Source organism: Pongo pygmaeus, chromosome 17, assembly GCF_028885625.2.
Source record: "Pongo pygmaeus isolate AG05252 chromosome 17, NHGRI_mPonPyg2-v2.0_pri, whole genome shotgun sequence".
NCBI classification, from domain to species: Eukaryota; Metazoa; Chordata; class Mammalia; order Primates; family Hominidae; genus Pongo; species Pongo pygmaeus.
The window spans coordinates 74,276,302-74,288,092 of record NC_072390.2 but is presented as its reverse complement, the minus strand read 5'-3'; the positions used below and the strand labels follow the sequence as shown (position 1 = coordinate 74,288,092).

General features: G+C 39.0%; 1 protein-coding gene across 1 annotated transcript in view; it reads left to right on the top strand.

Annotated features, from left to right (window-relative positions):
- The first annotated feature begins 4,455 nt into the window (after positions 1-4,455).
- The window catches only part of LMAN1 (lectin, mannose binding 1), a 31,444-nt gene continuing 24,108 nt past the window's right edge, over positions 4,456-11,791 (top strand). Inside the window, exons 1-5 of the mRNA XM_054460881.2 lie at positions 4,456-4,855; positions 8,246-8,400; positions 8,484-8,591; positions 9,334-9,395; positions 10,627-10,726. Of these exons, the coding sequence (XP_054316856.2) occupies positions 4,642-4,855; positions 8,246-8,400; positions 8,484-8,591; positions 9,334-9,395; positions 10,627-10,726 (639 nt within the window). The 5' untranslated portion in view covers positions 4,456-4,641. The remainder of the gene's footprint in view (positions 4,856-8,245; positions 8,401-8,483; positions 8,592-9,333; positions 9,396-10,626; positions 10,727-11,791) is intronic.

Sequence of the window (11,791 nt, the reverse complement as noted above, 5' to 3'; positions counted from 1 at the left end):
TATACTTGAAGAGAAAATAATGACTCCATAAAGTCATGAGAAGAGATGAGTGGAGTGGCTGTTCTACATAGTGGTTCAGTACACCTCTGTGTTCATCTTCCTTAGAAATCTCATATATTGTATCCCTGTCGGTTGAAAACTGATTATTTGATCTATGGCATAACCTTGAACCGAAAAGTCTTTGTTCTATCATATAATTATATCCTTCTAACTTGGATCACTACTGCATTTTGTAATCCTAATAGATAATCTATAAGGCACAATCATGTTCTTGATTAACTGTGCAGGACACACTGTTGGTTATCTTTGGATCTTTCATTTCTGCCTTCCTCCTTCTGAACTGAGCCCCAGTTGAGTTCATACGTTCACTCCCCATCACATACACATAACCCTTGTGACTCAGGGGAAGCTAACTCCATCCCCAGGTCCCAGGGTAGATCAGGATTTGTCTAACTAGTGATTCTCAGAGTGTGGTCCCCAGATAAGCAGCATTAGTATCACCTGGAGCTTGTTAGCAATACAAATTATTAGACCCTATTCTCAACCTACTAAAACTAGAAATGTGGGTCTCAGAAATTTGTGTTTCAACGAACTCCAGAAGTGATTCTGAATGACATTAGAGTTTGAGAACCACTGTTCTCAATCAAGGCTGGTAATCTTGTACTCTTTACCAGCAATTGATTCAGTGCTTGGTCTTCCCCTGGCTACGGTTAATGTTCCAAAGATGGACATGTAACCTAGATTGACCTAATCAGAATGAAAGGCAGAAATTTTATCCAAGGATGAAAGAGATTTTCTGTCTCTCCCATTGAACCTAAAGAAGATGTGACATCTTAGAACCTTGAGAGAAGCTAACCTGAGGACAAAGTCAATGTGAGGTAGAACCAGAACATTTCAAAGGTGGAGAGAACCTAGTCGTAACTTCCTGGGCCCAGTCCTAATCTAACTTACAGTTCTGTGAGATAACAGATTTCTTTATTGTTTCAGCCACTTTGAACTGGGGCTTTTTTTGCTCTTGCAGCCTAAAGCATTCAATTTATTAAAACACATATAATAATTTTCTAACTGTTCAAAGTTAAATCTGAATTCTCCAAGCAAGTTGTATTCCTACTGCCTTGCTTCTAGTATAGTGGTTTTAACACTTAATTGTCTGATGTTGTGAATAAGAACAAACACATATGAATGAATGAATGATCATTCATTGAAGGAGCAGGCAGACAATATCATTTTCATTACTCTTATCAAATACCATTTATTCAAAGTCATTAGGAGGTGCCAAAAATAGTTAATCCACTAATGCAAACAATGAATTGGCATGGTAACCTTAGTTTTAACACTATTTTTGCTGTAACTAAGTGAAATTCTTTCCAGCTAGCTTAAGCAAAACGGAGGTCTATTTTAAGACCACTGGAGTGGCTCACAGACCATGGATTTTACCCCAACTCCAGCCAACAATTATGTGTGCCATTGATGAGGAGAGTGTATCTGGGTCAAAGAAAATTGAAATTGATCACCAATTATGAAAAAACAACCCATTAATCCACAGGGCTCCCTGTGAGTAGAAGACCGGAAAGAAAAGATATCTCCCAATCTGCTTTTGGGCTTCTTATTCACTCCAGAGCAAAACACCATTCTGTGCTATGTGCTAGAAGACGTCCATGGGTTTTATAAATGGGACAGGCCTGTCAATCTTCTGGCATTTGGGATACTTTTTGCTAGCACAGAAGAGGCTGGCAATGAGTCACGGATATTGCCAGAAGATAGTTATAAGGAATCAGGCACCAAACCAAGGCCTGGTACTGCCACTCCATCTCTCCAGCTCTGTGCAGGGCCCAGTGGTGTGTTGAGGGACCCTCATAATTTTTATTCCCCTCCCAACTCAAAAATCTGAGCTTAATTTTTGGAAATTGCCTCAGGCACTAGAGGGTAGTAGGAAATCCCTCCTCATTGTGTTGTGCAAAATTTGCAATATGGTATTGCCCTGAAGGTAAAACATCACTTAATTGTAAGGAATTTCCCCTCTATGGATTACTTCAAAAATACAGATTTTAAAATTCACTGGCCCAGAGTTCCTGGGGCCTAGAGTAAAAGCATTCTGATCCTTGAAACTTCAGTTTGCCAGGCTCAGTTTCTCAATTTCACCATTTGTAAAATGGTCTTGTCTAACTCAAAGCTCTCATTTCTGAAGGAAAAATGCTATAAAATTTAAAGTTTAACAACTTAGACAAAACAACAAGCAAGATTCTCAAACATGACACACAAAAAACCCTTACGGGGGAAAATAGTAAATTGAGCTATATTAAAATTAGAAGTATCTATTCACTAAAAGACAACATTAAGAGAGTGAAAAGTCATCCCACGAAGTGGGTGCAAATATTCCCTATATGTATACATCCAAGCAGGGACAGGTATTCAGAATAAAGAGTTTCTACAAGTTAACAAAAAAAGTCAGACATCTGAAGCCCTCACATACTGCTGATGGGAGTGTAAATTAGCACAACCACTCTGAAAATTTGGCAGGATCTACTATGACCCAGCAACTCTACTCCTAGTTATATACCCAATAGAAATGTGGGGTTTTTTTTATTATTATACTTTAAGTTCTAGTATACATGTGCACAACGTGCAGGTTTGTTACATATGTATACATGTGCCATGTTGGTGTGCTGCACCCATTAACTCTAGAAATGTGTGTTTTTTTAAAAAAAGAAAATCTGGATGCTGGCTGCATGGGACGTATTCATTTTGGGAAAAATTCATTGAGTTACATTCTTAGGGCTGGCATAATTTTCTCTATATAATATGCTTCAATAAAAAAGTTTTTTTTTTAAGAAACAGCTTCACAGAACATAAAGATTTACATTTATGGTTCAGCAAAATTACAAATATTTACTTGTATTATGCTTGAAATTCAGGTCTCTCATGAGTTCAAATCATGCATAATGAATTGAAAATACTTAATATACATAATGTTTAACATAAAACGGTTCTTAAGATTGAAGGCTTTAATGATAGAATGGCTGGAATTGAAACCTACCTCTGCCACTTACTGTGTGACATTGGGCAAATTATTTAATCTTTCTATGCTTCTATTTCCTCATATGTAAATGGAAATACTAATGGCATCTACCTTAGAGGGCTGCTGTCAGCATTCAATAAGTTAACATATGTTGAAACCTTAGTGCAGTTACTGACACACAGAAAGCACTCAGTAAGTGGTTTGCCATTTCTATAACATTAATGTTTGTTTAACAAATATTTATGGAATCTTTACTCTGTGCAAGGCATAGAGCTGGTTGCCAGAGCAATAAGAGAACCAAAGAAAATAAAATGATTAAATCCTATGGGTTTAAAACCCTGGAGAGTCCAGGGCAATGACCCACATACACCATACAGTGGATAAATGTTTGTTACTGCTGCTGCTGAGATAGCATTAAGTATTGTACTTTCATTTAAATTACATCTCGAGACTAGCAGGTGGAAAGCCTTAAATCCATATTCAACTTGAAGGTTTTATTTGAGCACTAGAAAGAGATTTAACAGTAATGGCCCATGAATCCGAAGATGGGATTCAACTTCCAAAACTGGGAAGTTAATGAAAAATAAGTTTAAGTAATGTGGGTATTTAGTCCCTAGGGCTAGTGTGGCGTTCATGTAGCCCACACGAACAGAGCTAATAAAAAGCCATGTGTAAAAACAATATAAATCATACTGCTGTTTTTTGGACTTGAAAAACGCATCATGACACATTTTTGAAAAACAAAACTTTGAATGACCATGAATATTTTGACGATATTTTTTCCTAAGCAAGGGAAAGAGGAGTCCCCTTTAAAATACAGAACGTATTCATTGAGTGGAAGACCGATCCTATCTCAAATGTCCAGGTTCTACAGACGCCTGGGTCCATAGCACATTATCCTTTTCACCAAAACCAAACCAAACCAAAGTCAGTTTCATTTGAATGCACTATTGCCCTGGTTTCAAAATTTGGAAAGCTCTTGGAATTAAATTTTGAGATGTAAAGGTTGGCTGACAAATTCACAGAAACCCTCTTTCTGACACCAACTTACAAATCCTAAGGCATCCTACAACCCCGTGGGTGCTGGTTCCTAATTTGAAACGCTCTAACACAGCTTGGTGGAGCTCAGTGGGCTGGGACCATAAGCATTCGGGATTGTGCCACTGAAAAACTGATGTCACATCAAAAGGAACGCCTTTCTTCTAATATACTAAAAAGGTTTTCTACAGGCTGGGTCCACAGGTCTTAGGGCTAGCTAATTCCTGCTCCCAGGTATTCTAAGAAGCCGGAGAAAGCTCCCTGCAGGTAAGGACCCATCGGCGCTTCCCGCACTCTGCCGCGCGGGAAGGGACGGTTGGAGTCCTTTCCCCGCCCCCGGAGAGGGTAGGCGGGGCCTAAGGACCGCACCGCCCCAGACCCGCCCCCTGCGTGTGGCCCCGCCCACAGCTGCTCCTGGCCGTGCGGCCGCGCGGAAAGAGGAGGCCGGGGGCGGGGCTCACCCCTTGCCCTTGGGGGTCCACCGGACTCCGCCAATCAGCGAGCGCCCTGTTGGCCATCCGCGGCCAGCCGCAGCCATCCGCGCCCCTCCCTCTCCCGCCCTCCTCCGCGTTCCAGAATCCAAGATGGCGGGATCCAGGCGAAGGGGTCTCCAGGCCAGAGTTCGGCCTCTGTTCTGCGCCTTGCTGCTGTCACTCAGTCGCTTCGTCCGGGGCGACGGCGTCGGAGGAGACCCCGCGGCCGCGTTGCCACATCGCCGTTTCGAGTACAAATACAGCTTCAAGGGGCCGCACCTGGTGCAGAGCGACGGGACCGTGCCCTTCTGGGCCCACGCGGGGAGTAAGCCGGAGCAGAGGGCTGGGGGCCGGGTTCCTCCCCCCCCTTCCGCCTCCTCTTCGCCTTTCATCCGCGGCTACCCTGGTGTGCTGAGGTTCCCGTTCCAGCAGCTGCACACCATGTGCGCTGTGGAGGGGACCCTCTTGGCAGCCCCTCCGCCGGGTCCCTCCTGGTTCGCACGGTTCCCTCCGCTTTTCCCCGAGTCTTTCCCTCACCCATTCTGTTCCCTCTCACCCACCTGCTGTCTTCTGTTCTTTGATCTCGTCGGTACTTTCCGTTGGATCTAGAGGTGTTTGGTTACCTCCTACACTTCCTAGCACTCAAACTCGCTTCTAGGTATCATGTTTCACAACGCCACGTCTCTAGGAGAAATGTGCCCTACCCCCAGCCATCCCAACCTGAGACATGTTCTAGAAGCCCCCTTACTTCCTTTCCCGCTTCCACCCCCCTCTCCCGATCCCCGCTTTCTTTGCTCCGGTGTTAGCAATGGTTAATGCTTCGCTTGAACCCCATGCCCACTGACGGCTCCTGAGATGGCATATAGTGGTATTAGAGTAATTTTTTAAGTCTTTGTATGTCAGAAGACATTCATATACTGTTGGAACTACACATTTTCCTCTCAGTGACTTGGTGTGGTCTTTGATCTTTTCTCTTGTAGTAACACATTATGTAACTTTTTAGGAGAAGGGATATATTTTTAGAGATTGATTGTTTCTGAACCTGAGACTAAGAATAGCATTACATTTTTAGCCCTTTAAAAAAATTGGAAACATTGAAATAATCTTGGGTTCATATTTTATTCACTCTCTGTGTTTGGCGCTCTTGTAGATAAGAGAGCCTTGCTAGAGCATTTACTTACGTGAAAGAAAACGTATCTGCACTTTTTAGTGCTGATGTGTCACTGCTGACTAAGGAATCAATCGTAGCACTTGGGATGACATAAACTCTGTTCAGTGACCATCAGATATATCCTTTGAACAAGGGGCAAATGCCTTTATATGAGATAAGGAGCTCTGGCAGTTTGAATTCTATCTTTGTGTGTGATTAATCTTTTTTTTTTTTTTTTACACTATAAGCTTTAGGGTACATGTGCACAACGTGCAGGTTAGTTACATATGTATACATGTGCCATGTTGGTGTGCTGCACCCATTAACTCGTCATTTAACATTAGGTATATCTCCTAATGCTATCCCTCCCACCTCTCCCATAAGTAATCTTTTATATAAGGTTTTTATACATCACTTTAGATTATCCAGTGCTTGAAACAAAATGTTTCATTTCTAGAAAGTAATTACTGAATAGGAAGCACCCTTTTAGGAAGCGCTGTTTCTCTCAAATTAATGTGTAATTGAAAGGTATAGATTTTAATTTGACTTAATGACCAAGTCATTAAGTGCAGTTATTTTGTTACTCAGCAGTCATTTGTTATGTGCCCATGCAGCAAGGGTATATTACTGGGCATTTGTTATCAAGGTATCTCTATTCTTGATACACAAAGGTGATGCAAATGATATCAAACACAAGTTTTTGGAGTTTTTGTTTCTATTTGTGGGATGATGATGAATTATTCAGTAGTGGTGATGGATTTGTTCACAGATTTTCACTTCTACACCTCTCCATTGCCTGCCTGTTCTTCTATCCCTTTTCTCTTTTTCTCACACTCACTTACACTACATTAGCCAATTAGGAATGTTAATCAACTAGTCAAATCAGTTACCTTGACTTCCTTTACAGAGCCATAACCAACTAATCTATTCTGCTGCAGAAATGTCAAGATAATGTACCAGTAAATTAAAGCCGTGTGGCTAGAATGAATTTGAAACAAAGTATTAGTATTTTAGCCATGATTTATCTGGCTACTGGCTCTGGGAATCTCTGCTATAGACATCCCTTGCTTTCATTGTCATTGTAGTTTTTGCATAAGCCTCACTGCAACTACATTGATCATTTTTTTCTTTTCATTTTGCTCTGCAATTCATTACTTAAAAAACTTAGAAGTAGAGAAATTTAAGATCTAGTTTAAACACAGCCCTTTACCTTCAACTCCAAATTAAGACCAAATCTATGGTGTTTCTCTTTCTTAACTCTTAATGTTCCTTTAGTACACATCCTTAAGCCCATAAGGGCAAAAAATGATAATTTGTAACCCTTTATAGCTCTCAGAGTTCTTTCACGTTCATTCTCTGATTTGATCCTTAGTAGACAAGGCGGATGTTATCTGTTTTATAGATGAAAAACTGATTTTCAGAAAGGTTAAGGTTTTTGAAAAAGGACACATAAGTAGTAAGTGTCAGTGAAGTTGAACTCAAATCTAGGTCTCCTGATTCTGTGTTCAGTCTCTTTGCATGATGCCCACACCCCCATCCTTTGAATGCTTGAAAGTAACAGTGAACAGTGACCGATCCTACTAAAGTATCTCAGCTTTCCTTTTTGTCAATTTTTTTCTACCTGTAAAGTGATATTACGGTTACAGTTGTTGTATTTCCCAGCATGGGTTTCAGAATTAGTTAATATCTGAGAGCTAGAATTGTTCAAATTTTAAGTCTGATAGGCCTTTAGTAATTACCTAGTCTAATAATAGGAGAAATAGCTAACATTTATTGAAACATTTAAAGCTACTTGTGTAGGCACTTAAATACCTATGAGCCTGTTGAAGAAATGGAGTAACTTGCCTACAGATCAAACAGCTAGTAAGTAGTAGAGCTGGGGCTTGAACCTAGCCTGGAGATGTAAACCACCGTTTTAGGGATCACTGTTTTCTCTGAGAATCTGCTGAAGAATTGCTTATTGAAGTTCAGTTGACCCTCTCCATGGAAAAATGTATATAAGTACAGTATTTTGTACTTATATAAGTACCCTATTTCTTTAGGGTGTTTATGGAAGTGATCGAGCCTAGCTCTTTCATTTTACAGGTAAACATATGGTGAACCCAAGAGAGTAAGAGAATTATTTGCTCAAAGTCACACAGCTGAACTGAGACTAGGAACAAGTCTCTTGATTCCTAGTGGTATGTTCTTTTCACACTGTTTGAGCTTTCTAACCTTTGTAAACAGGTAAAATACATTGCAGCTATTTTTAAAGTACAAATTTTTAAGGTTTTTAAAAACTATGTTATGAGAATCAGATAGTTTGCCCTAAAGTCATAATTCCCTTTCTCTCACCCACTGTCCCTGGAATTTTTAGTGTATGAGTGTAGCTTTAATTTTTTTTTATTTGATGAGGGAGGTGTTAGCCCTAAACTTTTAAAGTTGAAACTGTCAACATGAAATTTTTTCCTAATAATTATTGTACAGGTTACTAAGTCTCTGTAGGTATATTTAGCAGTTTGGAAATGATTCCTTGAGTTTTACCTGATTATAACTTAAAGCTTTTTTCCCTGATTTCTGTTCTAGATGCTATTCCAAGTTCAGATCAAATTCGAGTAGCACCATCTTTAAAAAGCCAAAGAGGCTCAGTATGGACAAAGACAAAAGCAGCCTTTGAGAACTGGGAAGTTGAGGTGACATTTCGAGTGACTGGAAGAGGTCGAATTGGAGCTGATGGCCTAGTATGATCATTTCTTTAACTTAGAAAATGTACATAAATGCATATACCACTAGCCTCTAACTGTTCCCTATTATATATTTTCAGGCAGTTTGGTATGCAGAAAATCAAGGCTTGGAGGGCCCTGTGTTTGGATCAGCTGATCTGTGGAATGGTGTTGGAATATTTTTTGATTCTTTTGACAATGATGGAAAGGTATATTTATTGTCAGGACTGTTACCCACTTTAATATATCTATCAACAGAGTTAGGCTGTGAGAAATAATAGCTTATTCAATGCTTTATTCTGTACTGTCAGTTTGATAGTACAGAACTCCCCAAGCTATATGGTAAATATGATAATTAGTCTTTATATAGCTAGGAGTTTATCAGTTTAATTTGCATGTGCATAATTTTTTGTATGTCAGCTTGAGTTCATAGTAGAGCCCTGACTCTCAGAACTTTGCAGCGACCCCTGCTCCCATGGCCCTATTTAATGGATAAATACAAATCCTTAGACATAGGTGGTAAAAACAGTAGTGTTTAGAAGACTCTAACAGTTTACTTACATAAGAACATCCAAGTGCATGACTATTGCTAGCTCACATATTCATGTCTGGCCGTATGTTAATCATTCTTTTGGATTGGGCCAATTTTTCTGATGATCTCTCCTAAAACAGTTGCGATCAAAATGTCCTTACATATTGGAGACATTAGCTTGTGGCTTAGCAGCCTTAAGGCTGATGATCTTCCTATCAGCTGGTTGTTTCTCTATTAATTTTCAGGGGTTATTGTTAGCAATTTAAAGAACTTTAGTAATTCCTTGAGTGCCAAGGCCAGGTTATTTTAAAATTTTGAGTCCTAGAATCTTAGACATGTAAGTCACTTCATAGTACATCAAGAATGATGTAGAATGCTTTGATTAAAGACATTTTTAAAAATGTTTTCTTTATTTTTAGAAAAATAATCCTGCTATAGTAATTATAGGCAACAATGGACAAATTCATTATGACCATCAAAAGTAAGTGTAGGTTTTTTACATTACTCTTGATTTCAGCTTCTTTTTGGAATCCTTATGAAATATATTGTTCAAATATATGAAATATATTGTTCAAATCTGAACACCTTCCAAATGAAAAAAATACTGTTCTTTTTCTTGAGACATGTTTTGTAACTTGGTAGAAAGGTTTTATTTTATTTGGTTCCGTTCTGAAGTTCTATCTGTGGACCATCTCAGATTCAAACATGGTATATGTTTTTAATTTAACCTCAAATTATTTAATATTATACTTTTGAAAGTTTATAGACTGTTCCTGGCTTTCAGTGATGCCACTAATCATGCATTTTTGTCTTCATTAAAAGGGATCTTTAAAAAATAAAGTTGAGCCTTGATTATTAAGGCTGATGATTAAGCAATTTATGCCATCTTATTTAACTTCAATATTGCATTATTTAAAGACTCAGTGGTTTGCAGAGATTCTAAGTGTTCAGTACAGTCCACCCTCTGTATTTGTGGGTTCTGTATCTGTGGATTCAACCAACTGCAGATCAAAAATAATACAAATTATTGTTTTGTGTACGCAACAAGAATACAAATTTTAAAATACAGTATAACAACTATTTACAAAGCATTTACATCATATTAGGTGTGGTAAGTAATCTAGAGATGATTTAAAGTATACAAGAGGATATGCACACGTTATATGTAAATACTGTGCCATTTTATATAAGGGACTTCAGCATCTGGCGATTTAGGTATCCACAGGGGTCCTGGAACCAATGTCCTGTGGATGTTGAAGGATGACTGTATATTTATAATGTATATAAATTAGGTATGTACATTTTTTATTTTCACGTGTTTGTTGTGGAGGAAATAGCTTTTAACCAGTGAACTGTAAGAAAGATGACTTATCCATGCGCCTGTGTACTGTTTTTCTGCCTTAGTGAGTTTCAGCCCTGGTAGTTCATCATAACTCCCTATGGAGCTATTTAAAATGGAGGTGCCTAGGCCACCTCCTTTTGATTCTGCTTCAGTTGATTTGGAGTGGAATCTACATGTTAAAAACCCAGTGAGTGATTCATGTTCTGCCCTAGGGTAGAGATTCACTGCCTTAGTCTCATGTAGTCTTTAGAGTAAATAACATAAAATATCTCAAGACTTTTTCATAACTTGATATTATTTTAATCTTCCTGAATTTTTAAATATTGAAAAGCTGAGTGTCTTGTTTGTTTTCCTTTCTCTTATATTATAGTGATGGTGCTAGTCAAGCTTTAGCAAGTTGCCAGAGGGACTTTCGTAATAAACCCTATCCTGTCCGAGCAAAGATTACCTATTACCAGAAAACATTGACAGTAAGTAACATTTATTTAGAGAGAATCAAATAAACAATGTTATAGTATCACTTTTCATTTTGAATTTTTGATAGAAATTAAATGCACTTAAATTTGGATATGCTTACATACTCTTCATTGTTACTCTAAGAAAACAGAGGTGGCTTCAAAGCTCAGTGTAAGTGGTCATCTGTTGTAAACCCCTAATGGTATGTTTCCATTTAGTCAGTAAATGTTTAAGCAGCCTACTGTATAGCACGTGTGAGATATATATATATATATATACACACACACACATACATAGCTAGATAGATAGATATATCTATATAGATAGATAGATAGGTAGATAGATAGACAGATAGACAGACAATCTCCAAGCCTTCAGGATGCAAATATGAGTAAGACAGACAGACTTTCTCCCCAGAGAGCTTATAGCCTAACAGAGGACACACGAATGTAGCATTCCTATGCTGTGTGATAAATATTACGTTGCAGACACTATCAAGTGGTCCTGTGGTTGGAATCCTGTAACTGCCAGATAGAGGTGGGGAAGGGCAGGAACATTTTCTCAGAGTTGAGCTGTGCCCTACAGGGAGATCAGGAAGTTCCTGGGAGTTGGGGGAAGAGGGTGTGTGTGTATGCGAGTGAGTGGGTGTACTCCAAGCACAGAAAGCAGGCATAGGCCCTTGAGAGAGCTTGAAATGTTTTGGAAAGGCATGTAGTTTGGTATGGCTGGGAGACAGAAGAGATCAGTGAGCAGTGAGGTTGAAAGGGCAGTAACAGGCCTTGCACAGCTTCCTGTAGTTTAACCTATAAGAAACTTTTAAAAACGTTTAACGGGTTTTAAGCGGGAAGTGAAATTATCAGATTTGCAATTTAGAAAGATGACTTAGGTCCCAGTATTCTTAGTACCAGTTTTCTTGGGGTTGGGGGTGAGCACAGTTGTTGAGTCAAGGATAGTTCCTGAATATAGCCAATTGGACAGCTAATTGGTACTATTTACTAGCAAAGAAGCAGCACATTTGTTTGTGTTTTACCTGTTTGGGGGAGGAATGGGAAATCAGAGGGTTGGTAATGAGTTTAGTT